Source organism: Gopherus evgoodei, unplaced genomic scaffold (genome assembly GCF_007399415.2).
Source record: "Gopherus evgoodei ecotype Sinaloan lineage unplaced genomic scaffold, rGopEvg1_v1.p scaffold_57_arrow_ctg1, whole genome shotgun sequence".
NCBI classification, from domain to species: domain Eukaryota; kingdom Metazoa; phylum Chordata; order Testudines; family Testudinidae; genus Gopherus; species Gopherus evgoodei.
The window spans coordinates 1,164,456-1,190,291 of NW_022060078.1; the positions used below are offsets into that span (position 1 = coordinate 1,164,456).

At 67.5% G+C, this 25,836-nt stretch overlaps 3 protein-coding genes across 8 annotated transcripts in view; 1 reads left to right on the plus strand and 2 right to left on the minus strand.

The window, feature by feature from the left end:
* ITIH6 (inter-alpha-trypsin inhibitor heavy chain family member 6) overlaps window positions 1-4,815 on the minus strand; it is a 29,993-nt gene extending 25,178 nt beyond the window's left edge. The window contains exon 1 of one of the 2 annotated variants that reach the window (XM_030547269.1): window positions 4,617-4,815. The gene's annotated coding sequence lies outside the window, so the exon portion shown is untranslated. Of the gene's footprint in view, window positions 1-2,600; window positions 2,684-4,616 lie in introns of those variants that run through there. The other variant, XM_030547270.1, reaches the window with a different exon arrangement.
* A 99-nt stretch (window positions 4,816-4,914) lies between these two features.
* PFKFB1 (6-phosphofructo-2-kinase/fructose-2,6-biphosphatase 1) lies at window positions 4,915-17,635 on the minus strand. Of its 4 annotated transcripts, none has more exons than XM_030547275.1 (14): window positions 17,044-17,635; window positions 12,506-12,631; window positions 12,160-12,256; window positions 11,471-11,537; window positions 11,314-11,388; window positions 10,972-11,028; window positions 10,269-10,390; window positions 9,326-9,533; window positions 8,430-8,576; window positions 8,206-8,310; window positions 7,622-7,751; window positions 6,021-6,083; window positions 5,750-5,814; window positions 4,915-5,012 (listed from the first exon to the last, which is right to left on the minus strand). In XM_030547275.1, exons 1-14 carry the CDS (start codon window positions 17,069-17,071, stop codon window positions 4,953-4,955), a joined length of 1,350 nt encoding a protein of 449 aa, XP_030403135.1. In that variant the 5' UTR covers window positions 17,072-17,635; the 3' UTR covers window positions 4,915-4,952. The 4 variants fall into 4 exon arrangements, with proteins under 4 accessions (XP_030403135.1, XP_030403133.1, XP_030403132.1 ...); XM_030547273.1 differs by having other exon boundaries at window positions 8,418-8,576; XM_030547272.1 differs by lacking the exon at window positions 17,044-17,635 and adding an exon at window positions 12,839-12,926.
* Window positions 17,636-18,393: 758 nt separating this feature from the next.
* Window positions 18,394-24,622, plus strand: WDR45 (WD repeat domain 45). 2 transcript variants are annotated; one of them, XM_030547207.1, is made up of 9 exons: window positions 18,394-18,501; window positions 19,466-19,550; window positions 19,844-19,918; window positions 20,019-20,123; window positions 20,756-20,861; window positions 22,029-22,123; window positions 22,209-22,288; window positions 22,434-22,642; window positions 24,487-24,622. In XM_030547207.1, the coding sequence occupies exons 2-9, from the start codon at window positions 19,502-19,504 to the stop codon at window positions 24,590-24,592; spliced, it is 825 nt and encodes a 274-aa protein (XP_030403067.1). In that variant the 5' UTR covers window positions 18,394-18,501; window positions 19,466-19,501; the 3' UTR covers window positions 24,593-24,622. The 2 variants fall into 2 exon arrangements, with proteins under 2 accessions (XP_030403067.1, XP_030403068.1); XM_030547208.1 differs by having other exon boundaries at window positions 22,494-22,642.
* Window positions 24,623-25,836: the final 1,214 nt, after the last annotated feature.

Sequence of the window (25,836 nt, forward strand, 5' to 3'; positions counted from 1 at the left end):
CCCATTCCTCACCCCTCTGCCACTCCCCAACCTTGGGGCCGGATGGGCGCCGGCCCCCCTTCTGGGGAAAGGCCCCATGCCCTTAGCCAGCTCTCCCTCCTAGCAAAGAGAGTTTCTGGCACCCAACTCCCTTCCCTGCCCCCACGTTCTGCTTTGATCCTCTTCCGCTCTGCCCAGGTGGAAAACGGAGCCATGGAGGAGGACTAGGCGCAGGCCCAGCTCGCTGCAGTGGAGCTTGGAGAGATTCTCCGGGGCTCCAGTGCATCAGAAGGTAGAGGGGCCTCTCTGCCTCATGGGGGCTGTTCTCCCCCCAGGGCAGCCCCAGCCCTTTGGGTAACACAGCTTGTCCTCCCCCTGCAGGTGAGTAAATTGGTGCAATTCCAGCTGATCAAGGATTAGACGAAAATCCCCCTCAGATGGGCAGGTAAGATGCCTGCTAGATGGTCACAGAGTTCAGGCTGGGGGTTCCACAGTCCCCTTCAGGTTAGCAGAGGGGCTCCCTGAGGCCACTTCTGTTCCCCACTCAGTCTGAACCCAGGTCTCTGAAGGAGCAGGGGCAGGATTCAGCAAGGTGCTTTTCACACGGCATGTGCCACATCTCTGTGCTTTGATGAGCTTTTCTGTAGTCACTGCCTGGCGCTCCCTTCTCAGAGCTGGTGATGGAACCCAGGAGTCCGGACTCCCAGCCACCCCTGCCCTAACCACTAGACCCCACTCCCCCCCAAGCTGCAGATGGAACCCAGGAGGCCTGATTTCCCAGTCACCAGCAAGGTTTGAAACCTTCAGAGACCTGACTTGAATCCCCGTGGTGCAGGTTATGGGATCCCCGGCGGGTGGGGGAGTGTCTGATGAGGAGTTGGATGTCCCTGGGACAGTTACTCAGAAGTTACAACTCCAGAGCCCTGGGCTCCATTTCCGGTTCTGCTGCTGGCCCAGCAGGGCTAGAGGGGCCCTGTCCTGCCAGCAGGGGGTGCTAGGAGCCATCAGAATGGCTGTAACAGGGCTCCCCCTCCCCCCCTTGTCGATAGTCTGAAGAATGGCATCAAGGACTACAAAGAGGTCTACTCCGAGATCGTTAACCGTCCAGCGGGTCACACTCTTCTGGGACAGTGCCAAGGGCGCTGGGCTGTGGGGTGCCCGTCCGTGCCAGGGGGCGCTGGGCTGTGGGGTGCCCGTCCGTGCCAGGCACCAGGGGGCGCTGGGCTGTGGGGTGCCCGTCCGTGCCAGGCGCCAGGGGGCGCTGGGCTGTGGGGTGCCCGTCCGTGCCAGGCGCCAGGGGGCGCTGGGCTGTGGGGTGCCCGTCCGTGCCAGGGGGCGCTGGGCTGTGGGGTGCCCGTCCGTGCCAGGCGCCAGGGGGTGCTGGGCTGGGGGGTGCCCATCCGTGCCGGGGGCGCTGGGCTGGGGGGTGCCCGTCCGTGCCAGGCGCCAGGGGGCGCTGGGCTGGGGGGTGCCCGTCCGTGCCAGGCGCCAGGGGGCATCCTGTGGCATGAGGGACCGTCTTTCAATTGAGCGATCTTTAAACAGAGTTCAGAGCCGTTATGTTTGTATTGGGGTGCTGGGTCAGTCTTGGCTACTTTATGGTGTAGCCCTTTCCTCGTGCCACTCCCCTCCTAATGCCAGGAATAGAACCCAGGTGTCCTAGTTCCCAGCCCCCTTGTTCTAACCATTAAACTTCACTTACCTCTTTGTCAGGGCTAGAACCCAGGAGCCCTGACTCCCAGACCACCTTGCTCTAGCCCTTAGATGTCACTCCCCTCCCAGCATCCAAGAGAGAACATTGGAACCGCCAGACTGGGTCAGAGCAAAGGTCCAACTAGCCCAGTGTCCCATCTTCTGATCGTGGCCAATGCCAGATGCCCCAGAGGGAACGAACAGGACAGGGCGATTATGGAGTGATCCATCCCCTGTCGCCCATTCCCGGCTTCTGGCAAACAGAGGCTGCGGACACCATCCCTGCCCAGCCTGGCTAGTAGCCACTGAAAGAGAGAACTCAGGAGTCCTGCCTCTCTGCACCCCCTACTCTAACCACGAGACTCCACTCCCCATCCCAAGCCTCTGTGCAGTGAACCTTCCCGCTTCCACAGGTGTTTGGGCTGCAACAGGTGGAGATAGACACCAAGCATCACATCTACATCCTGGTCAGCAACCTGCCGCACCTGGATGGGGAGAACCTGAAACAGTAAGGGAGGGAGGGGGCTGGCTGGCTGTCACAGATCCCCCCCTCTGGGGAGGCTTCCAAGCCCTCAAGGGTTAATCTTTGTCATTCGGCTCCACCCACCCAATCCCAGCCCCTAAAAACTGCCATGGCTGATCCCTGCTTGCCCCCATCCTTGCATTTTGTTCCCCTGCCCCCTCCTGGCCAGAAGGCTGCCTGACAGTGTCCGTGCCCAGCTGGAGGTCTGCTGGGAGATCTGTAGGCTATGCCCCGCTCTATTGATTACAGCAAGGGAGGCAGGACTCCTGGGTCCTATCCCCAGCTCGGGGAGGGGAGTGGGGACTAGTGCTTAGAGCAGGGGAGGCTGGGAGCTAGGACACTGGGGTTCTTTTTCCAGCTCGGTCAGGTTTGAGCGGGGTCTTTGCTCTGCCATTAAATCCCTTACCTCCTTGTCCAGATTCCCAGGCGCATGCACCCCCCGGCGCGTTGCAGGGACGATTGCACGGCCAAACTGGACCCCCTCACCCTCTTCTACATGAAGGGCAACACTGCTAAGGACTGGAGCCCCGCCCCTTCCCTGAGAGCCCCGCCCCTTCCCTGTGGCCCCGCCTCCTGACTGCCAGGCTAGCTCTGCCCTTTCCCCTGAGCTGTGCCAGGTGTTGTAGAAACTGTCAATTGGAGCCAGGTAGGTGTGGAGTCTGGGATACCAGGGATTAGTCTCCACCCCCAGGAGCTGTAGGCTCCGCCCCCTCTGGGCACCAGCCAGCCAGAGCAGGGGTGGGGCAGCAGGGGGCTGGGCCCCCCGAGGCCCCGCCCCTGGAACACATTCCTCCCCCCAGCCCTTCCAGAAAGGGACACGAGGTCTTGGGGGAGGTCAGGCAGGGGAGTGTTAGAGCGAGGCGGGGGGAGCCAGGACTCCTGGGTTCCATGGCCGGCTCTGGGACAGGAGGGGGGGCTGGCGGCGAGTCCTGGTGCCAGGCCCAGAACCCAGGAGTCCTGCTCTCTCTCACCGTAGGGTAGATCTGGGCCTGTCTGAGGTGCTGGGATGGCCCGGTGGGTCGAGTGGCCGCTCTGCGAGCCTGAGGGCGGGCGGTTTGGATCCCGCGGAGCCGGCGGAGCCCAGAGCCTGGCTGAGGATCCTGCTGTCCCACCACACAGGTGGCTGGTTCCCTGTGCCCGCAGGTGTCAGGGACACGCAGCCTGGGCAGGTCTTTTACCCCTCTCTGGCAGCTGGGGAGACCAAGTGAGCCATTTTCCCTCCGGGGAGCGGGAGGGGGGCTGGCTCCAGGGGCTCTGGAGAGTGGGAAGCCCCACGACCTTTGGGAAAGGGAGGGACACATGGAGTTGCAATGGGGAGTGTGGAGGCTGGGCCCCTCAGGGACTGCGGGGAAACTGAGGCATGAGGAAAGGAGAAGTGGGCCAGCTAGAACCCAGGTGTCTGGAACCCAGTGGTGTACCCACTCTGCCATGCTCGGAGCCGGTTACTGGGGTCAGATGGAGGAAGTGGGGCTGAGTAGGGGGGTAAGCCCCGAGGGAGGATGTGAGCAGGGCTGGGTGTGAAGATGTGATGGTCACTGATCCCGCTGCCCCGACTCCTCGGGTACCTGGAGTACAGCCACACGCCCAACACGGACCCGGCCGAGGTTGAGTTCCAGTGGAGGGCGCAGGCCGCCAAGGAGACCTTCAAGGTGCAGATCCTGCACTTTGTCGCCAACGTAAGTGCTGGCGGGGGCTAGCCCCAGGGGACTGAGGTTCACTCAGAGGGGCCATGGGGCTATGGATAGGAAGGTGAGGGCTAAAACCCTGGGGGGGGGGGTAGTCCTTGGGCAACCAAGGGGGCTGAGGTTTGGGGGATCCCCTACAGGGTTTAGTTGACTGTGCCTCCTAAGGGCTGCTGGTGCCCATATAGGACGGGGATGGGGGAGCCCGTCCCAGCCCAGCTGTCCCAGCCCCTGTTCCTGGCTCTGCCCGTCAGATCCAGAGCAAGGACTCCAAAGCCTGGACCAGGCGGCAGCTGCAGTGCCCCTGGTAGGGCCAGCCGGGGGGCGTGTAGGAGGAAGTGGCCAGCCCCCATTTCACCCATGGCGCCTTGTGAACCCGGACCCGCTGGAAGCAGGGACCTCTGCCCATTCTGAGCCCAGGGCCCAAGGATCCCCGGGGACACTGCCTTTGCCCCCCAGCACAGCTACACCTCAGCTGCAGAGACCCCTCCTCACCTTTCTGGGGAGGGACCTGGGCAGCTTGTGCAAACCCCTCCCTACCAAGTCGGCCCACAGTGGGGTTCCTCTCCACAGAGGGGCTCAGAGGTGAGCTCTGACCCTTGTAATTCACCCAACATTACTTTCAAATAAAGCCCCTCCCCTGTTAGCAGTGGGGTCAGTTCTGTTACTCATGGGGTCTTTGCAACAGGCAGCTGGGGAGCCCCAGATCTTAGCACTGCGTAGCCGAGTGGGATGGTTACCTGACAGCTGGCGCTGCGTCTGCCGCTGCTGCGTTCCTTCCCATGGTATTCATGCCCCATGGCGATCACAGAGCCTTGCTGCGTGATTATGATCGGGGCAGCACCCCCTTGCCGAGCAATTGGCTCAGGCTCTCTGCAGACTCAGGCAGTGCTGCTCGGGGCAGCACCCCCTTGCCAAGTGACTGGCTCAGGCTCGGTGTGGGCTAGAAACTCATTAAAAGCCGAGCTCGTGCGGAAATCCGTGTCTCCAGTCTAGCTCCACCACCGTCCTGGAAGAACAGCATCGACTACACAGCCGTGGCAAAGGAGAGGGCTGGCTTTAATGGGCACAAGCAATTAATAGTGGGGGGGCACCGTCCCCAGTGCCTCCTCGGGCTCCCGTGTCACGTCGACATTCTGCAACGAGATCCGGGAGGCCCAGGGTCACGCACGCCTTGCTGGCTGGAGCCGTGCCTGGTCCCATGGCTTTGAGAGCATGAGGGTGTCCCCTCCCTACCCCCGATCATTTAGACTGTTCTCTGGGGCAGGGACTGTCTCATTAGGGCTGTGTCATGCCTGGAGCCCTGATCTCAGGCAGAAGTGTCTGTGATGAACCCCTGCTGTCAGGTGGGGTGTCATGTGCACCCCCAGGGATGTTAATGGGGTTAGCACAGTTTACACATGGAGTTTAGTGGCCATGTAGTGGGATGGGGGGCAGGAAGGAGGCAGTGAGGTGATTTAGGAGCTGGCAGGAAGGGGGCACATCCTGGTTATGGGGGGCCAAATTGACTTTACCTGCACCCCAAGCTGTGAGAAAATTGCCAGACCAAGATCTTCCAAGCGAGGCCATTTGGTGGGCTCCAGGCTGGCCAGAGGGGTGGTCCAGTAGTGCTGGTAAGGGGGGGCAGGCACTGAGATGGGGGTGGCAGTGGAGGGGGGATAGAGGAAATGGTTGTGGGGGGCTTGCAGATCTGCCTCCCCCTCCCAAGGTGGGTGAGGGTTGGAGCAGACAGCAGAAGCTGGGATCCAGGCGTGGAGGATGTTAATTTCACATGGGCTTTTGTCAGTTTCCGGGTGTCCCTCAGTGAGATCAGGACTGGGAGAGTGCACTGGCCTAGCCCCCCAGCTTGGGGGCAGGGGGAGAAGCCACTCACCTGGGGGCGCTCCCGGTGCGTGTTCACAGCCTCCACGTTGAGGAAAATGGACTCCACTTGACAACCTGCCAGCACCCCATAAAGGAGAAGGCCCCTAGATTATAGCAGAGAGATCCATGCCCCCCTCTTTCCTCCCTGGGGCAGGGCATATAACTGGATCTGGTCCCCAAGATGGGGGGGGGGGAAGTGGACCTGCCAGTAGGATGTGAATGGACCCGGCACCTGTCTGAGGGCAGCGGGACGAGCCTGTGGTGGATGGAGATGCACTCACCGTATGCCACGGGGGTCAGTTTGAGCACGGTGTGCAGCGGGCATTTCAGATAGGGCAGCTCCTCTGTGGGGAGAGAAGAGGGCAGTTACATGGGGGAGTTTTGGGGTGCATAGGATCCAGCCCATGGGACACACTGTTCCCCATATTCACCACTTTTATATGGTGGTTATATTCTGGATAAAGCCTTGTGAGGTATGCTTTGAAAAGTCATAATCCGCTGAACATCGTTGTCCTGTTAATACACAGACTAACATTGTATAGGGAGTTATGAGATTTGGCTATACGATTGTTACTGATGTGTTATCATTCTGGGCACCACTCACAAGCCAGTTTCCCAGGGACGAAGACACAGGCTTGCCAGCAAAGTGTTAGAGCCATGACCTGTCTAATTGGACATTCAACAGAAGGGGCGGGCGGCTAGACAAAGGCATGTACGTTTGCAGAGTACGTACGTCATGGAACTGCATGAGCCAGCAAGGACTTTTTCAGTGAAAAGGGTTAGAATATAAGAAGAGTGGCTCCCTCTCCTCCCCCATCTCTACCCACGGGATCAAAAACCCATCAGTGAACTGGGAGGACTGGTCCGAACTGGATGCTTTCCACTTAGCAGGGGTGAGAGACCGTTTGGCTTGGCGAAGTTTAGGAGTTAGCTGGTGCTTTTCTCCTTTTGTTTTCGGTGATAACGAGTTCGGACTGTTGTGCCTGTGTCACTGCCAGCTCCCCTGCTCCGGTTAGTGCCTGTGTTTTAAGGGTTTATCTAACCCAGCGGGGTTGGGGAGCTCCTCAGGTGAACAGAGGCAGAGGCGTGTTCGTTACCCCGCGATGGAATGACTGACGTTTGCACTGTTCAGAGGGGGTCCTGAGCAGCGGGAGTCGCACGTTTCTGGGGTGCACGGCTGGGACCGAGGGATGCGCGGGGGTCACCCTGTATCTGTTTGTGCGTGGTTGGGAGAGCAGGCATGGGCCTGGACTGGCTGCTTGCCACCAGCAGAGCGGTGAGAGACGTCTGCGGCTGGAGAATTTACGGGAGAGGCACAAGAGGTCAGAGACTTGCCAAAGGGAAGCATATGGAGTCCCAAACCAGATTAGAGCGAGCGGTTTCTCTCGCCCCCCGGCCGGTGCGGGTCCGTTACTGTCCTTCATACGCAGGCTTCCCCCTTCACCTTGGGACAGTCTCCTCGGTTCAGGTCTCAAGCTCCCCCGTGTTCTTGCTGCTTCCAGCACAGGCGGGAGAGGAGAAAGGCCAGAGCACGATGCCACCGTCCTCTACTTTATCCCCCAGGCCCTGTGCCTGGCGTACGCCAGCCCGGACGCATCCTGGGGGGGCTCTGCTGAGGCGCAGAGCTGAGCAGTCGCGCTCCCCCCCGGTGTGACGCTTACACAGCCCTCTGGCAGCACCGTAAATCCCTTGTTCACAACCCCACCTGGGTGTGGGTCACTGGAGAACTGGCCATGGCCGACTCCCAGCCTTACAGCCAAGCACACGGTAACGATGGGGCTCAGCACATCATAACCTTTCCTAGATACCTTACGTGGCCATCCGTGAACGACAGATTTGGGGGTTAGACGGTACAGCATGTCCGGGGGGGTTGGGGGGGTACCTGCGCTCTTGTCCAGGAAGTAGGCCAGCAGGCAGCGCATGACGGCCTGATGGCAGATCACCAGCACATTCTCCTGCCGCTCCAGCTCCATGATGACGGGCTCCAGCCGCTGCACCAGGTCCTCATATGACTGGGGACAATTGGGGAGGGGGGGGGCGATGCCAATAAGAGAGACGCTGCCTCCCTCCATCTCCTCTGCCCCCAACCCAGGTTAACAACAATCATCACCCAAATCTGCCCATAGATTCTACAGTGGCAGGAAGTTCCATGGGCAAAGTGTGTGTGTGAAAAAATTGCCCCCCTGCATCATGGGGCAGGGAGTTCCACAGGCTGCATGTTGCCAAATTCATTCTCCTTAGGAAAACCCCACGGCAGGAGACCCATCACTAAACTCCTGGGAACACTTCCACCGGCCGAGTGTGCTGCTAAATTCATCCCCCGGAAATACACAGTGGCAGTGAGTTCCCCAGGTTATTTATGTCTCACTATAATTTGCCTCCAAGATCATGTGGCAGGGAGTTTCATGGGTTACTGACAAGTGATCCCCCCCATCACTCCAGTCGGGGTGTAGGGCACCCCCTTACCTCCCCTTTGGGATAGCGGTATCGGTACTTGTCTTGATCACGCAGGGCAAACTCCTCCGGGTGATGGGCCTGGATCTCCTCATAGGACATCTCCTCACAGACACCCTGAAACACCCCACACCATTACCCAGGGGTGGCCAGACGCTCAGGCTCTGTCCCCACCTCTGGGAGGGAAGGGGGGGGGGATCTAGGGGATGGGGGGGCCCGGACACCTGGGTTCTCACCGCGTCAATCTCGTTCAGCGCCTTCCACTGCTCGTAGGGCACATGCAGGGCCTCGGCCGTCTGGATCGTCCGCTTCATGTGGCTGGTCCACACCTTGAGCTCCCGGATGTTCTGGCTCTCGATGAAGCTGGCCAGGGCCAAGGCAAACTAGGGGGGTGGAGAGGGGGTGACCCCAGGGAGGCCCTGGCTCCCCTCCCTGTGTTGCTGCTTCTAGAACGGGAGAGCCCTGATCCCTGGTAGCAACTGCCCCATCTTAGTCCCCCATCCCCACTTGCTATGGGAGTACGTTTTCCAGGCCCCCAAATGTTTGCATTGTGGGGGTGCCACTGTCATCCAATCCCCACTCCCCAAGTCCCCATATTCCGATCCCTGCCCCACCTGCTCACCGTGGGGGAGAGCCCCGAGTGCCCCTGTGCCCCACCCCCACCTGCTCGCCGCGAGGGGAGAGCCCCGAGTGGCCCCCGTGCCCCGCCCCACCTGCTCGCCGCGGGGGGAGAGCCCCGAGTGGCCCCCACCTGCTCGCCGCGGGGGGAGAGCCCCGAGTGGCCCCCGTGCCCCGCCCCCACCTGCTCGCCGCGAGGGGAGAGCCCCGAGTGGCCCCCGTGCCCCGCCCCCACCTGCTCGCCGCGGGGGGAGAGCCCCGAGTGGCCCCCACCTGCTCGCCGCGGGGGGAGAGCCCCGAGTGGCCCCCACCTGCTCGCCGCGGGGGGAGAGCCCCGAGTGGCCCCCGTGCCCCGCCCCCACCTGCTCGCCGCGGGGGGAGAGCCCCGAGTGGCCCCCGTGCCCCGCCCCCACCTGCTTGCCGCGGGGGGAGAGCCCCGAGTGGCCCCCGTGCCCCGCCCCCACCTGCTCGCCGCGGGGGGAGAGCCCCGAGTGGCCCCCGTGCCCCGCCCCACCTGCTTGCCGCGGGGGGAGAGCCCCGAGTCGCCCCCGATGCGCCCCTGCAGGTTGTGCTGGCTCTCGCCGTGCCGGGTCAGGTAGATGGCGCGCGGCGTGACGTGGATGTTCATCAGGTAATACACGGTGCGGCTCTGCACGTGGTCCTGCACCCGGTTCACCAGGTACCGGAGCCCCACGTTGAAGATCTTGATGTAGGACAGGGCGCTGGGGGGGGAGAGATGAGCAGGGGCTCAGGATGCCTGTGTCCCCGCTCTGGGAGGGGAGTGGGGGCTAGTGGTTAGAGCTGGGGGCTGGAAGCCCGGACTCCTGGGTTCTCTCCCCAGCTCTGGGAGGGGAGTGGGGGCTGGTGGTTAGAGCAGGGGGGGTTGGGAGCCAGGACGCCTGGGTTCTTTCCCCACTCTGGGAGGGGAGTCGGGGCTGGTGGGTTAGAGCAGGGGGGGTTGGGAGCCAGGACGCCTGGGTTCTCTCCCCAGCTCTGGGAGGGGAGTGGGGACTGGTGGGTTAGAGCGTGGGGGGGCTGGGAGCCAGGACTCCTGGGTTCTCTCCCCAGCTCTGGGAGGGGAGTGGGGGCTGGTGGTTAGAGCGGGGGGCTGGGAGCCAGGACGCCTGGGTTCTCTCCCCACTCTGGGCGGGAAGCGGGGGCTAGTGGTTAGAGCGGGGGGCTGGGAGCCAGGACGCCTGGGTTCTCTCCCGGCTCTGGGAGGGGAGTGGGGGCTGGTGGTTAGAGCGGGGGGCTGGGAGCCAGGACGCCTGGGTTCTCTCCCCAGCTCTGGGAGGGGAGTGGGGGCTAGTGGTTAGAGCGGGGGCTGGGAGCCAGGACGCCTGGGTTCTCTCCCCAGCTCTGGGAGGGGAGTGGGGGCTGGTGGTTAGAGCGGGGGGCTGGGAGCCAGGACGCCTGGGTTCTCTCCCCAGCTCTGGGTGGGAAGCGGGGGGTCTCACCTGTCCAGCTCATCGTCCAGGGGCTGGTAGTGGAGCTGGTAGCACTCGATGCGCTTGAGGAAATCCTCCACCACCTCCTCCCGGTTACAGTCCTTGTAGTCCGGGCTGCTCAGCTTCACTTGCTGCGGGAGGGACGCCAGGGAGATGGGCCTGGAGCCGAGGGGCCTGCCTCCTCCCCCTGTGTATGGTGGGGGGGACACCCGGGCCGCCCGCCTCCCCCCTCCCTGTGTGTGTGGTGGTGGGTGGGGGGACACCCTGGGCCGCCCGCCTCGCCCCCCCAGTGTGTGTGCACGCGTGCGTGGGAGGGGGGACACCCTGGGCCGCCTGCCTGCCCCCCAGTGTGTGTGTGTGTGTGTGTGTGTGAGGGGGGAGGGGGACACCCTGGGCCGCCCGCCTGCCCCCCAGTGTCTGTGTGTGAGAGGGGGACACCCTGGGCCGCCCGCCTGCCCCCCAGTGTCTGTGTGGGGACACACCCTGGGCCTCCCGCCTCCCTGCATGTGTGTCTGGGGGACACCCTGGGCTGCCTGCCTCCCCCCCCAGGGGTGTGTGTGTGTGGAGGGAGGGAGGACACACCGGGCCGCCTGCCTCCCCCCCCCCCCCGGCTGTGTGTGTGCGGGAACACCCCGGGGCCGCCCACCTCCCCCTGTGTGTGGCAGGGACACCAGGACGGCCAGGTCCCGGGGGGGGGGGGGGTTTCTCTCACTGTGATGTTCTCCTCTATGATATCTGGGTCATCACAGATGGACTCGATGAAAAACACCTGGGGGGGGGAGGTGTTAAGGTGGGTCTAACAGTGACTGGAGATCCTAGCACTGCACAACTCCCCCTTCAGCACCCCTGCCCCCCAGCGGTGCTCCCTTCCCTCCCAGCAGTGCCCCCAGGGCTGCGCCCTTCCCGCTGGCAGTGCCCACAGCCAGACACCCCCCTCCCACTCTGCTAGCTTCCCCCACTGGCGCCCCCAGCCAAGGCCCCAAAGTACTGCGGCCTTCCCCTGCAGCAGTGCCTTGGGCCAGACGCATGCCCCCCACCCCCCGCATTCCTTCACCTTGTAGCCATGGTCGCGGGCGAACTGCAGGATCATGTTCCTTCGCTCCCGGGTCGTGTTGGTGGCATCAAACACCTGAACATAGAGCAGGCATGAGGCAGGGGTAGATGGGCCCATGGGTCTGGCTGGGGGGAGGAAGGGGGAGGGTCCCTCTTACCGCGACCTGTCCCTCCTCCCGGCTCAGGTAAGTGTGGACATCTTTCAGAGCGGCCAGAGCGCACTGCCTGGGGGGGCGAGGGAGGGGTGAGACCCTTACACCTACCCCAGACCTCCCCCAGGCTGTGCTGCAAACTTCCCCCCAGCAGTGCCCCCAGGCGGGGTCACCCCCAGCGCCGCAAGCTTCCCCCAGCAGTGCCCCCAGGCGGGGTCACCCCCAGCGCCACGAGCTTCCCCCAGCAGTGCCCCCAGGCGGGGTCACCCCCAGCGCCGCAAGCTTCCCCCAGCAGTGCCCCCAGGCGGGGTCACCCCCAGCGCCGCAAGCTTCCCCCAGCAGTGCCCCCAGGCGGGGTCACCCCCAGCGCCGCAAGCTTCCCTCCAGCAGTGCCCCCAGGCGGGGTCACCCCCAGCGCCGCGAGCTTCCCCCAGCAGTGCCCCCAGGCGGGGTCACCCCCAGCGCTGCGAGCTTCCCCCAGCAGTGCCCCCAGGCGGGGTCACCCCCAGTGCTGCGAGCTTCCCCCAGCAGTGCCCCCAGGCGGGGTCACCCCCAGCGCCGCAAGCTTCCCTCCAGCAGTGCCCCCAGGTGGGGTCACCCCCAGCGCCGCGAGCTTCCCCCAGCAGTGCCCCCAGGCGGGGTCACCCCCAGCGCCGCAAGCTTCCCCCAGCAGTGCCCCCAGCTGACCCCCTCACCTGCGAATGTGCATGGCCTCCTGGTTATCTGGCCGGAAGAACTCGTAGTTCTGGTAGGTCTGCACGGCCTCGCGGCGGTACTGCCCCACGTTGAACACTGCAGGGAGAGTGGAGGGTGGGCCGGGGTCCCACAGCTCCCCAGGACACCCTCCTCAACAGAAACCCACCCTGTCCCCTAATTCCCTGCCTGCACAATCGGACACCTGCCCCCCTGCCCGCTCCACAGCTCCCTCCCCCAAGATCTCTGTTCCAGCCAGCTCCACTGACCCCCCCCCCCTTCGAGACTCCAGCTGACTTGATCCTCACCCCCCATCTCCTCTGAACCCCAGCCCGCCTCCCACCTCACCCTTGGTGGAGATCCCAATCCAGTTCAGGTAGTGGGTCAGCTTCTTAGAGATATAGGTCTTCCCACGGGCTGGCAGCCCCACCAGGATCACCATGGTGGGTGAATTGGTAAACTGAGGCACAGCAGCTGTTGGGGGGGAACAGACACGGTTAGCGATAGGGGCTAGAGGCCAGACCCCCAAACCAAGCTGCACCATCAAATCCCCCCACCCTGAGGTTTGAACCCCCTAGAGGGGACAGGCCCCATGCCCCATGTCGTGCCCCTCTAAGCCAGCCAGTCCCTGCCCTGAGGCCGGACGAGAGCCAGTGCCCCCGACAGGCCACCCCGACTCACACCCCCTGCGCTGGTGCAGCCGGTTGCTGGCATGCGGGATCCACACTTTCTGCAGCGGCGTCTGGGTGAGCTCCCCCACTTCCGACATCCTGCCCCCCTTGGAGCTCACCAGGCACCTCAACCCCACAGGCTGCCCCTTGCCCTGGGACCAGCTAGTCCCACCCTCTGGGCAGCCTGCCGGGGAGACGGGACACCAAGATCACTGACCCCCGGTCTGTGTACGCTGCAGATAACACTGATCCCCACCCCCTGAGCCAGCCAGTCCCTGCCCTGGGGCCGGGTGGGAGCCAGCACCCCCCAGAGGGGACAGGCCCCTTCCCCATTCCCAGCCCCCCTGAGCCAGCCAGTCCCTGCCCTGGGGCCAGATGGGAGCCAGCACCCCCCAGAGGGGACAGGCCCCTTCCCCACTCCCAGCCCCCCTGAGCCAGCCAGTCCCTGCCCTGGGGCCAGATGGGAGCCAGCACCCCCCAGAGGGGACAGGCCCCTGCCCCATTCCCAGCCCCCCTGAGCCAGCCAGTCCCTGCCCTGGGGCCAGATGGGAGCCAGCACCCCCCAGAGGGGACAGGCCCCTGCCCCATTCCCAGCCCCCCTGAGCCAGCCAGTCCCTGCCCTGGGGCCAGATGGGAGCCAGCACCCCCCAGAGGGGACAGGCCCCTGCCCCATTCCCAGCCCCCCTGAGCCAGCCAGTCCCTGCCCTGGGGCCAGATGGGAGCCAGCACCCCCCAGAGGGGACAGGCCCTGTGCCCCATTCCCAGCCCCCCTGAGCCAGCCAGTCCCTGCCCTGGGGCCAGATGGGAGCCAGCACCCCCCAGAGGGGACAGGCCCCTGCCCCATTCCCCGCCCCCCTGAGCCAGCCGGTCCCTGCCCTGGGGCCGGGTGGGAGCCAGCACCCCCCAGAGGGGACAGGCCCCTGCCCCATTCCCCGCTCCCCTGAGCCAGCCAGTCCCTGCCCTGGGGCCAGGTGGGAGCCAGCACCCCCCAGAGGGGACAGGCCCCTGCCCCATTCCCCACCCCCCTGAGCCAGCCAGTCCCTGCCCTGGGGCCGGGTGGGAGCCAGCACCCCCCAGAGGGGACAGGCCCCGGCCCCATTCCCAGCCCCCCTGAGCCAGCCAGTCCCTGCCCTGGGGCCAGATGGGAGCCAGCACCCCCCAGAGGGGACAGGCCCCTGCCCCATTCCCAGCCCCCCTGAGCCAGCCAGTCCCTGCCCTGGGGCCAGATGGGAGCCAGCACCCCCCAGAGGGGACAGGCCCCTGCCCCATTCCCAGCCCCCCTGAGCCAGCCAGTCCCTGCCCTGGGGCCAGATGGGAGCCAGCACCCCCCAGAGGGGACAGGCCCCTGCCCCATTCCCAGCCCCCCTGAGCCAGCCAGTCCCTGCCCTGGGGCCGGGTGGGAGCCAGCACCCCCCAGAGGGGACAGGCCCCTGCCCCATTCCCAGCCCCCCTGAGCCAGCCAGTCCCTGCCCTGGGGCCGGGTGGGAGCCAGCACCCCCCAGAGGGGACAGGCCCCTTCCCCACTCCCAGCCCCCCTGAGCCAGCCAGTCCCTGCCCTGGGGCCAGATGGGAGCCAGCACCCCCCAGAGGGGACAGGCCCCTGCCCCATTCCCAGCCCCCCTGAGCCAGCCAGTCCCTGCCCTGGGGCCAGATGGGAGCCAGCACCCCCCAGAGGGGACAGGCCCCTGCCCCATTCCCAGCCCCCCAGAGCCAGCCAGTCCCTGCCCTGGGGCCAGGTGGGAGCCAGCACCCCCCAGAGGGGACAGGCCCCTGCCCCATTCCCAGCCCCCCTGAGCCAGCCAGTCCCTGCCCTGGGGCCAGATGGGAGCCAGCACCCCCCAGAGGGGACAGGCCCTGTGCCCCATTCCCAGCCCCCCTAAGCCAGCCAGTCCCTGCCCTGGGGCCAGATGGGAGCCAGCACCCCCCAGAGGGGACAGGCCCCTGCCCCATTCCCAGCCCCCCTGAGCCAGCCAGTCCCTGCCCTGGGGCCGGGTGGGAGCCAGCACCCCCCAGAGGGGACAGGCCCCTGCCCCATTCCCAGCCCCCCTGAGCCAGCCAGTCCCTGCCCTGGGGCCAGATGGGAGCCAGCACCCCCCAGAGGGGACAGGCCCCTGCCCCATTCCCCACCCCCCTGAGCCAGCCAGTCCCTGCCCTGGGGCCGGGTGGGAGCCAGCACCCCCCAGAGGGGACAGGCCCCGGCCCCATTCCCAGCCCCCCTGAGCCAGCCAGTCCCTGCCCTGGGGCCAGATGGGAGCCAGCACCCCCCAGAGGGGACAGGCCCCTGCCCCATTCCCAGCCCCCCAGAGCCAGCCAGTCCCTGCCCTGGGGCCAGATGGGAGCCAGCACCCCCCAGAGGGGACAGGCCCCTTCCCCATTCCCAGCCCCCCTGAGCCAGCCAGTCCCTGCCCTGGGGCCAGATGGGAGCCAGCACCCCCCAGAGGGGACAGGCCCCTGCCCCATTCCCAGCCCCCCTGAGCCAGCCAGTCCCTGCCCTGGGGCCGGGTGGGAGCCAGCACCCCCCAGAGGGGACAGGCCCCTGCCCCATTCCCAGCCCCCCTGAGCCAGCCAGTCCCTGCCCTGGGGCCGGGTGGGAGCCAGCACCCCCCAGAGGGGACAGGCCCCTGCCCCATTCCCAGCCCCCTGAGCCAGCCAGTCCCTGCCCTGGGGCCAGATGGGAGCCAGCACCCCCCAGAGGGGACAGGCCCCTGCCCCATTCCCAGCCCCCCTGAGCCAGCCAGTCCCTGCCCTGGGGCCAGATGGGAGCCAGCACCCCCCAGAGGGGACAGGCCCCTGCCTCATTCCCCACCCCCTGAGCCAGCCAGTCCCTGCCCTGGGGCCGGGTGGGAGCCAGCACCCCCAGAGGGGACAGGCCCCTGCCCCATTCCCAGCCCCCCTGAGCCAGCCAGTCCCTGCCCTGGGGCCGGGTGGGAGCCAGCACCCCCCAGAGGGGACAGGCCCCTGCCCCATTCCCAGCCCCCCTGAGCCAGCCAGTCCCTGCCCTGGGGCCAGATGGGAGCTAGCACCCCCCAGAGGGGACAGGCCCTGCCCCACTCCCTGCCCCCCTGAGCCAGCCAGTCCCTGCCCTGGGGCCGGGTGGGAGCCAGCACCCCCCAGAGGGGACAGGCCCCTGCCCCATTCCCAGCCCCCCTGTGCCTGTCCAGACAGTGGGTCCCCTTTTCCCAATCCCCCTGCCCGCTATCCACGCGCCCTGGAGCCCTGCCAGCGCGCCAGGCTCAGGACCAAAGGCTGATGCCCCCTCACAGAGGGCGGCCGGAGATCAGGGAGGCCATTCCCTTGCCAAGCACAGAATGGGGCAGGGGCAAGGGGCACTTTCCCCAGGCTCTCTGAATCTCCTGCCAATCTGGGGCTCTGGCAGGCCAGCTCCAGACCCACCCCAAGTGCGACTCCTCCAGCACGGTCACAGCAAGAGTGGACCGGACTGGGGGAGGTCGGGGGAGGTCCCCCCAGGGGGAAATGGGGGGGGCTCTTGGAATTCTCCCTATCTAGAGGACAAGCAGCTTCACACCTAAGCAGGCCCAATGCCAAGGATGTGGCCGGGTGCATTAAAAAGGATCAGGCTTTGCCTGCTCTAACCAGCAGATCCTGCTCCCCTCCCTGAACCAGGGAGAGAACCCAGGAGTCCTGGCTCCCAGCCCCGCCCCCCCCACTAACCTGCCGATCCCACTCACTACCCAGAGTGGGAGAGAGAACCCAGGAGTCCTGGGTCCCAGCCCCACCCCCACACTAACCAGCTGATCCCACTCACTACCCAGAGTGGGAGAGAGAACCCAGGAGTCCTGGGTCCCAGCCCCGCCCCCACACTAACCAGCTGATCCCACTCACTGCCCAGAGTGGGAGAGAGAACCCAGGAGTCCTGGGTCCCAGCCCCGCCCCCACACTAACCAGCTGATCCCACTCAGTACCCAGAGTGGGAGAGAGAACCCAGGAGTCCTGGCTCCCAGCCCCGCCCCCCCGCACTAACCAGCTGATCCCACTCATTACCCAGAGTGGGAGAGAGAACCCAGGAGTCCTGGGTCCCAGCCCCGCCCCCACACTAACCAGCTGATCCCACTCACTGCCCAGAGTGGGAGAGAGAACCCAGGAGTCCTGGCTCCCAGCCCCGCCCCCGCACTAACCATTGCCCCAACCCTCCTGACTCCCAGTGAGACCCAACTCAGACCAAGTGTTACCTTGTCAGGCTCTTTGCTTCCTTACCTGGTATCCTAGTTGGCTTTTGCTCCATGGCTCAGGACTTGGGGGGCAGGGGGGGCTGGGAGTCGGGGTCAGTGGGGGGTATCGGTAGGCCGGCTTGGTCAGCCCAACATCGACTCAGTGGAAGCAAAACAAACCAGGGAGCTGTTCCACCCAGACCCATGTGCCCCTCTGGAAAGGTCACAGCTAATATTACACCTGGCATGGGAGAAGGGGGGCGGGGAGCCAGGACTCCTGGGTTCTCTTCCCTGCTCTGGGAAGCAGAATGAGGAAGGTCATAGGATTACCTCCCCCGCCCCCAGCAGACAGAGTCCCCTGCCAGCCCAGCATCCCCCAGGTGCCCCTGAAGCCCCACCCCCAGCACACATCATTGTATTGGCTCCTCCCCTTTTCCACACCCTCACAGGTGTGTTGGGGAGGAGCGATACTAATGACTGGGGGGGGGCAGGGTGGAGCTCCTGGCTGCTCCAGACCCACCAGGGGGCGCTGCGGGGAGCAGGGGCAGCACAGGCATAGACTGCAGGAGACAATCCCCCTGCTCTAACCACTAGCTACCACTCCCCTCCCAGAGCCGGGAGAGAACCCAGGAGTCCTGGCTCCCAGCCCCCCCCTGCTCTAACCACCAGCCCCCACTCCCCTCCCAGAGCCGGGAGAGAACCCAGGAGTCCTGGCTCCCAGCCCCCCTGCTCTAACCACCAGCCCCCACTCCCCTCCCAGAGCCGGGAGAGAACCCAGGAGTCCTGGCTCCCAGCCCCCCCGCTCTAACCACCAGCCCCCACTCCCCTCCCAGAGCTGGGGAGAGAACCCAGGAGTCCGGGCTCCCAGCCCCCCCTGCTCTAACCAGTAGGCACCACTCCCCTCCCAGAGCCAGGAGAGAACCCAGGAGTCCTGGCTCCCAGACCCCCCACGCTCTAACCACCAGCCCCCACTCCCCTCCCAGAGCCGGGAAGAGAACCCAGGAGTCCGGGCTCCCAGCCCCCCCCTGCTCTAACCACCAGCCCCCACTCCCCTCCCAGAGCCTGGCAGAGAACCCAGGAGTCCTGGCTCCCAGGCCCCCCCTGCTCTAACCAGTAGGCCCCACTCCCCTCCCAGAGCCAGGAGAGAACCCAGGAGTCCTGGCTCCCAGCCCCCCTGCTCTAACCACCAGCCCCCACTCCCCTCCCAGAGCCGGGGAGAGAACCCAGGAGTCCTGGCTCCCAAGTCTCCATGGGGGGGCGGGGGGAGCGGTGACTATGTCCTTTGACATGCGGGGGGATGTTTGGCTATTTGCCAGTATCCAAGATGGCTGCCAACCGACGTTATTAAGGGCAACGCAGCTCCGCTGCCAGCGTCCAACATGGGCGTTCAGGCTTCACTCATCGTCCAGGTCGATCACGTGACGAGCTGTCAGCGTCCCTTCCCCTGTGTGACCCGGCAGAACCAGATCAGCTGGTGTTTGTCTCCCGCCCCGCTTCGTGCGGGGTAAGCAGGGGCTGGGCTCGTGGGGGGCAGTGGGGCAGGTGGGGCTGGGCTCGTGGGGAGCAGTGGGGCAGGTGGGGCTGGGCTGGGGGGCTGGGCTCGTGGGGGGCGGTGGAGCTGGGCTGGGGGGCTGGGCTCGTGGGGGGCGGTGGGGCTGGGGGGCTGGGCTCGTGGGGGGCAGTGGGGCAGGTGGGGCTGGGCTCGTGGGGGGCAGTGGGGCAGGTGGGGCTGGGCTGGGGGGCTGGGCTCATGGGGGGCGGTGGAGCAGGTGGGGCAGTGGGGCTGGGCTCGTGGGGGGCAGTGGGGCAGGTGGGGCTGGGCTGGGGGGCTGGGCTCATGGGGGGCGGTGGAGCTGGGGGGCTGGGCTCGTGGGGGGCAGTGGGGCAGGGGGGCTGGGCTCGTGGGGGGCAGTGGGGCTGGGGGGCTGGGCTCATGGGGGGCGGTGGAGCTGGGGGGCTGGGCTCGTGCGGGGCAGTGGGGCAGGTGGGGCTGGGCTGGGGAGCTGGGCTCCTGGGGGTCAGTGGGGCAGGTGGGGCTGGGGGGCTGGGCTCGAGGGGGCAGGTGGGGCTGGCCTGGAGGGCTGGGCTTGTGGGGGGTCTGGGATAGGTGGGGCTGGGCTGGGAGGTTGCGGTTGTGGGGTCAGCGGGGCTGGGGAGATGGATCTGGGGGCTCAGGGATGCTGCCAGGGGAAGGGGCAGGGATGGGGGGCACCCAGATAGAAAGTTAGTGGGGGGAGTGGGGGATTCGGCGAGGAGTGAGGCGGTTGGGGCAGAGTGGGGCAGGGGGGTTTGGGGGGCCGTGTGTCTGTGTCTGTGGAGGACAGTGGCTGGGGCAGACACTGGGGGATTATTTGGGGGCAGCGCGATCATGGGGGATCAGTGGGGTTTGGGGGAGCTGGGTGGGGGGCACCCAGCTGGCCATGGGGGGCTGGAGCACAGCCTCACGCGCCCCTCACCCCACTCCTCAGCGCCGGTTGCTTGGATCCAGGGGCCCCTCCTGCAGCATGGCGCAGCAACGTGGGGTGAACAGCCTGCGTTTCAACCAGGACCAGAGTAAGCAGCACCCCTGAACCTCGCCCCCCCCCGGGAGAACCCAGGAGTCCGGGACCCCACTCCCCTCCCAGAGCCGGGGGAGAACCCAGGAGTCCGGGACCCCACTCCCCTCCCAGAGCCAGGGGGAGAACCCAGGAGTCCGGGACCCCACTCCCCTCCCAGAGCCAGGGGGAGAACCCAGGAGTCCGGGACCCCACTCCCCTCCCAGAGCCAGGGGGAGAACCCAGGCATCCGGGAGGCCCCTTCCCCCGGGGTGGGCTGGGGTTTAATCCGCTTTCTGCCCCTCCTTCCAGGCTGCTTCTGCTGCGCGATGGAGTCCGGGGTGCGAATCTACAATGTGGAGCCGCTCATGGAGAAAGGGCACCTGGGTAAGGATGGGGGGTGGCCTGGTGGGGAGGGCAGGGAATGGGGGGGCTGGCTGGGGGGGTGAGAGGCATTGGACTCCACCCCGATTTCCTACCTCCCCAGATCACGAGCAGGTGGGCAGCGTGGCCCTGGTTGAGATGCTGCATCGATCCAACCTCTTGGCCATTGTAGGGGGAGGAGGGAATCCCAAATTCTCAGAGATCTCAGGTATGTATCGGGGAGGGGGCTGGGAGCCTGGACTCCTGGGTTCTCTCCCGGCTCTGTGTGTGTGTGGGGGGGGGCTGGTGGGTCAGAGAGTCTATGAGTCTATGAGCAGGGGGGCTGGGAGCCAGGACTCCTGGGTTCTCTCCCGGCTCTGTGTGTGTGTGTGTGTGTGGGGGGGGGGGCTGGTGGGTCAGAGAGTCTATGAGTCTATGAGCAGGGGGGCTGGGAGCCAGGACTCCTGGGTTCTCTCCCGGCTCTGTGTGTGTGTGTGTGTGTGTGGGGGGGGGCTGGTGGGTCAGAGAGTCTATGAGTCTATGAGCAGGGGGGCTGGGAGCCAGGACTCCTGGGTTCTCTCCCTGGCTCTGGGAGGAGAGTGGGGGTTAGTGGTCAGAGCAGGGGGGCGGGGCTGGGAGCCAGGACTGCTGGGTTCTCTCCCGGCTAGGGGTAGGAGAGGCTGGTGGTTAGAGCTGGGGGGAGCAGGGGCTGGGAGCCAGGACTGCTGGGTTCTCCCCAGCTCTGGGGGGGAGGGGGGCGGGCTGGTGGGTCAGAGAGCCCAGATTCCTGGGTTCTCCCCAGCTCTGCGGGGGGCCTTGGGGGTAGCACTCTCTGCTCTCACCTATGTCCCCCCCCCCCAGTGCTGATTTGGGACGACGCCCGCGAGGGGAAGGGAGGCAAAGACAAGCTGGTTCTGGAATTCACCTTCACCAAACCTGCCCTGGCCGTGCGCATGGGACACGACAAGTGAGTGCGAACCCAGGCGTCCGGGCTCCCCTCCCCACTCTGACCACCAGCCCCCACCCTGAGCCGGGGAGAACCCAGGCGTCCGGGCTCCCCTCCCCACTCTGACCACCAGCCCCCACCCCGAGCCGGGGAGAACCCAGGCGTCCGGGCTCCCCCCCCCACTCTGCCCACCAGCCCCCACCCCGAGCCGGGGAGAACCCAGGCGTCCGGGCTCCCCCCCACTCTGACCACCAGCCCCCACCCCGAGCCGGGGAGAACCCAGGCGTCCGGGCTCCCCTCCCCACTCTGACCACCAGCCCCCACCCCGAGCCGGGGAGAACCCAGGCGTCCGGGCTCCCCCCCACTCTGACCACCAGCCCCCACCCCGAGCCGGGGAGAACCCAGGCGTCCGGGCTCCCCTCCCCACTCTGACCACCAGCCCCCACCCCGAGCCGGGGAGAACCCAGGCGTCCGGGCTCCCCTCCCCACTCTGACCACCAGCCCCCACCCCGAGCCGGGGAGAACCCAGGCGTCCGGGCTCCCCTCCCCACTCTGCCCACCAGCCCCCACCCCGAGCCGGGGAGAACCCAGGCGTCCGGGCTCCCCTCCCCACTCTGACCACCAGCCCCCACCCCGAGCCGGGGAGAACCCAGGCGTCCGGGCTCCCCCCCCCACTCTGCCCACCAGCCCCCACCCCGAGCCGGGGAGAACCCAGGCGTCCGGGCTCCCCTCCCCACTCTGACCACCAGCCCCCACCCCGAGCCGGGGAGAACCCAGGCGTCCGGGCTCCCCTCCCCACTCTGACCACCAGCCCCCACCCCGAGCCGGGGAGAACCCAGGCGTCCGGGCTCCCCCCCCCACTCTGCCCACCAGCCCCCACCCCGAGCCGGGGAGAACCCAGGCGTCCGGGCTCCCCCCCACTCTGACCACCAGCCCCCACCCCGAGCCGGGGAGAACCCAGGCGTCCGGGCTCCCCTCCCCACTCTGACCACCAGCCCCCACCCCGAGCCGGGGAGAACCCAGGCGTCCGGGCTCCCCCCCACTCAGACCACTAGACCTCGCTCCCCCTCCCAGAGCCAAGGAGAACCCAGGAGTCCTGGCTCCTGGCCCCCCCTGCTGTAACCACCAGACTCCACTGCCCTCCCTGAGCTGGGAGAGAACCCAGGCGTCCGGGTTCTTGTGTTTCAGGATCATCATTGTTCTGAGGAACCGGATTTACGTTTATTCCTTCCCGGAGAACCCCACCAAGCTCTTCGAGTTCGACACGCGGGACAACCCCAAAGGTAGAGACCCCCCCAATGTGCTGCCCCCTCCCCCCAGCAGCTGCATGCCAGCCCGGCGCCCCCCAGCCTCCTGCTCTCCCCCCAGGGCTCTGCGATCTCTGTCCCAGTCTGGAGAAGCAGCTGCTGGTGTTCCCCGGGCACAAGTGTGGCAGCCTACAGCTGGTGGTGAGTGGAGGGCACGGGGGGAGGGGGATCCAGGTCCCTGGTCCGGGGGGGTCCCTGGTCCGGGGGGGGCACTCTGCGGCTGGGGAAGCGGAGGGGGGCTGCGCTCTCTGGGGCAGCCCGGTCTCAGCCCCACCCGCACCCCCAGGACCTGTCGAGCACCCAGCCGGGCACCTCGTCAGCGCCGTTCACCATCAACGCCCACCAGGGCGAGATCGCCTGCGTCTCCCTCAACCAGCCGGGCACGGTGGTGGCGTCGGCCTCCCGCCAGGGCACCCTCATCCGCCTCTTCGACACCCAGAGCAAGGAGAAACTGGTGGAGCTGCGGCGGGGCACGGACCCCGCCACCCTGTACTGGTGAGAGCCCCGGCCCTGCCCCTCCCTGGGCACGGACCCCCCGGCCCTGCCTCTTCCCCTGGGCACGGACCCCCCAGCCCTGCTTCCTCCCCTGGGCACGGACCCCCCGGCCCTGCCTCTCCCTGGGCACGGACCCCCCGGCCTGCCCCTCCCCTGGGCACGGACCCCCCGGCCCTGCTGACTCCCCTGGGCACGGATCCCCCCGGCCCTGCCCCTCCCCTGGGCACGGACCCCCCGGCCCTGCCTCTTCCCCTGGGCACGGACCCCCCAGCCCTGCTTCCTCCCCTGGGCACGGACCCCCCGGCCCTGCCTCTTCCCCTGGGCACGGACCCCGCCACGCTGTACTGGTGAGACCCCCCAGCTCTGCTCCCTCCCCTGGGCACGGACCCCCCGGCCCTGCCCCTCCCCCTGGGCACGGACCCCCCGGCCCTGCTTCCTCCCCTGGGCACGGACCCCCCGGCCCTGCCTCTTCCCCTGGGCATGGATCCCCCCGGCCCTGCCCCTCCCCAGGGCACAGACCCCCAGGCCCTGCCGCCTCCCCTGGGCACGGACCCCCCGGCCCTGCTTCCTCCCCTGGGCACGGACCCCGCCACCCTGTACTGGTGAGGCCCCCCGGCCCTGCCCCTCCCTGGGCACGGACCCCCCGGCCCTGCCTCTTCCCCTGGGCACGGACCCCCCGGCCCTGCCTCTTCCCCTGGGCACGGACCCCCCGGCCCTGCCCCTCCCCTGGGCACGGACCCCCCGGCCCTGCTTCCTCCCCTGGGCACGGACCCCGCCACCCTGTACTGGTGAGACCCCCCGGCCCTGCCCCTCCCCCTCCCCCGGGCACAGACCCCGCCACCCTGTACTGGTGAGACCCCCCGGCCCTGCCCCTCCCCTGGGCACGGACCCCCCGGCCCTGTACTGGTGAGACCCCCCGGCCCTGCCCCTCCCCTGGGCACGGACCCCCCGGCCCTGCCTCTTCCCCTGGGCACGGACCCCCCGGCCCTGCCCCTCCCCTGGGCACGGACCCCCCGGCCCTGCTTCCTCCCCTGGGCACGGACCCCCCGGCCCTGTACTGGTGAGACCCCCCGGCCCTGCCTCTTCCCCTGGGCACGGACCCCCCGGCCCTGCCCCTCCCCTGGGCACGGACCCCCCGGCCCTGTACTGGTGAGACCCCCCGGCCCTGCCGCCTCCCCTGGGCATGGACCCCCCCGGCCCTGCCCCTCCCCAGGGCACGGACCCCCCGGCCCTGCCTCTTCCCCTGGGCACGGACCCCCCGGCCCTGCCCCTCCCCTGGGCACGGATCCCCCCGGCCCTGCCTCTTCCCCTGGGCACGGACCCCCTGGCCCTGTACTGGTGAGACCCCCCGGCCCTGCCCCTCCCCTGGGCACGGACCCCCCGGCCCTGCCCCTCCCCTGGGCACGGACCCCCCGGCCCTGCCTCTTCCCCTGGGCACGGACCCCGCCACGCTGTACTGGTGAGACCCCCCGGCCCTGCCCCTCCCCTGGGCACGGATCCCCCCGGCCCTGCCTCTTCCCCTGGGCACGGACCCCCCGGCCCTGTACTGGTGAGACCCCCCGGCCCTGCCCCTCCCCTGGGCACGGACCCCCCGGCCCTGCCTCTTCCCCTGGGCACGGACCCCCCGGCCCTGCCCCTCCCCTGGGCACAGACCCCCCGGCCCTGCCGCTTCCCCTGGGCACGGACCCCACCACGCTGTACTGGTGAGACCCCCCCGGCCCTGCCCCTCCCCTGGGCACCGACACCCCCAGTGGGGGGGTCATTGCTGGGGAGAACTTGCAGCACCCGGGGGGCACTGCTGGAGGAGACTGCGGTGCTTGGTAACCCCCCCTCGATCTGCACAGCATCAACTTCAGCCACGACTCGTCGTTTCTCTGCGCGTCAAGCGACAAGGGGACGGTTCACGTCTTCGCCCTGAAGGACACACGCCTCAACCGCCGCTCCGCGTAGGTACCCCCCCGGAACCCCCCCTGCGTAGGTACCCCCCCCGGAACCCTGCCCAACCGGCACTCCGCGTAGGTACCCCCCAGAACCCCCCCTGCGTAGGTACCCCCCCCGGAACCCTCCCTGCGTAGGTACCCCCCCGGAACCCCGCCCAACCGCCGCTCCGCGTAGGAACCCCCCCCGGAAACCTGCCCAACCGCCACTCCGCGTAGGTACCCCCCCGGAACGCCCCCTGCGTAGGTACCCCCCCCGGAACCCTGCCCAACCGCCCCTCCGCGTAGGTACCCCCCCCGGAACCCCCCCTGCGTAGGTACCCCCCCCGGAACCCTGCCCAACCGCCACTCCGCGTAGGTACCCCCCCCGGAACCCTGCCCAACCGCCACTCCGCGTAGGTACCCCCCCTGGAACCCTGCCCAACCGCCACTCCGTGTAGGTACCCCCCTGGAACCCCCCCTGCGTAGGTACCCCCCCCGGAACCCTGCCCAACCGCCACTCCGCGTAGGTACCCCCCCTGGAACCCTGCCCAACCGCCGCTCAGCGTAGGTACCCCCCCGGAACCCTGCCCAACCGCCGCTCCGCGTAGGTACCCCCCCGGAACCCTGCCCAACCGCCGCTCCGCGTAGGTACCCCCCCGGAACCCCCCCTGCGTAGGTACCCCCCCCGGAACCCCGCCCAACCGCCGCTCCGCGTAGGTACCCCCCCGGAACCCTGCCCAACCGCCACTCCGTGTAGGTACCCCCCTGGAACCCCCCCTGCGTAGGTACCCCCCCCGGAAACCTGCCCAACCGCCGCTCCGCGTAGGTACCCCCCCGGAACCCCCCCTGCGTAGGTACCCCCCCCCGGAACCCTGCCCAACCGCCGCTCCGCGTAGGTACCCCCCCCGGAAACCTGCCCAACCGCTGCTCCGCGTAGGTACCCCCCCGGAACCCCCCCTGCGTAGGTACCCCCCCCGGAACCCCGCCCAACCGCCGCTCCGCGTAGGTACCACCCCCCCGGAAACCTGCCCAACCGCTGCTCCGCGTAGGTACCCACCGGAACTCCCCCTGCGTAGGTACCCCCCCCGGAACCCTGCCCAACCGCCGCTCGGTAGGTACCCCCCCGGAACCCGCCCAACCGCCGCTCCGCGTAGGTACCCCCCCCGGAAACCCTGCCCAACCGCCGCTCGCGTAGGTACCCCACGGAACCCCCACGGAGTTAGGTACCCCCCCGGAAACCCGCCCAACCGCGCTCCGCGTAGGTACCCCACCGGA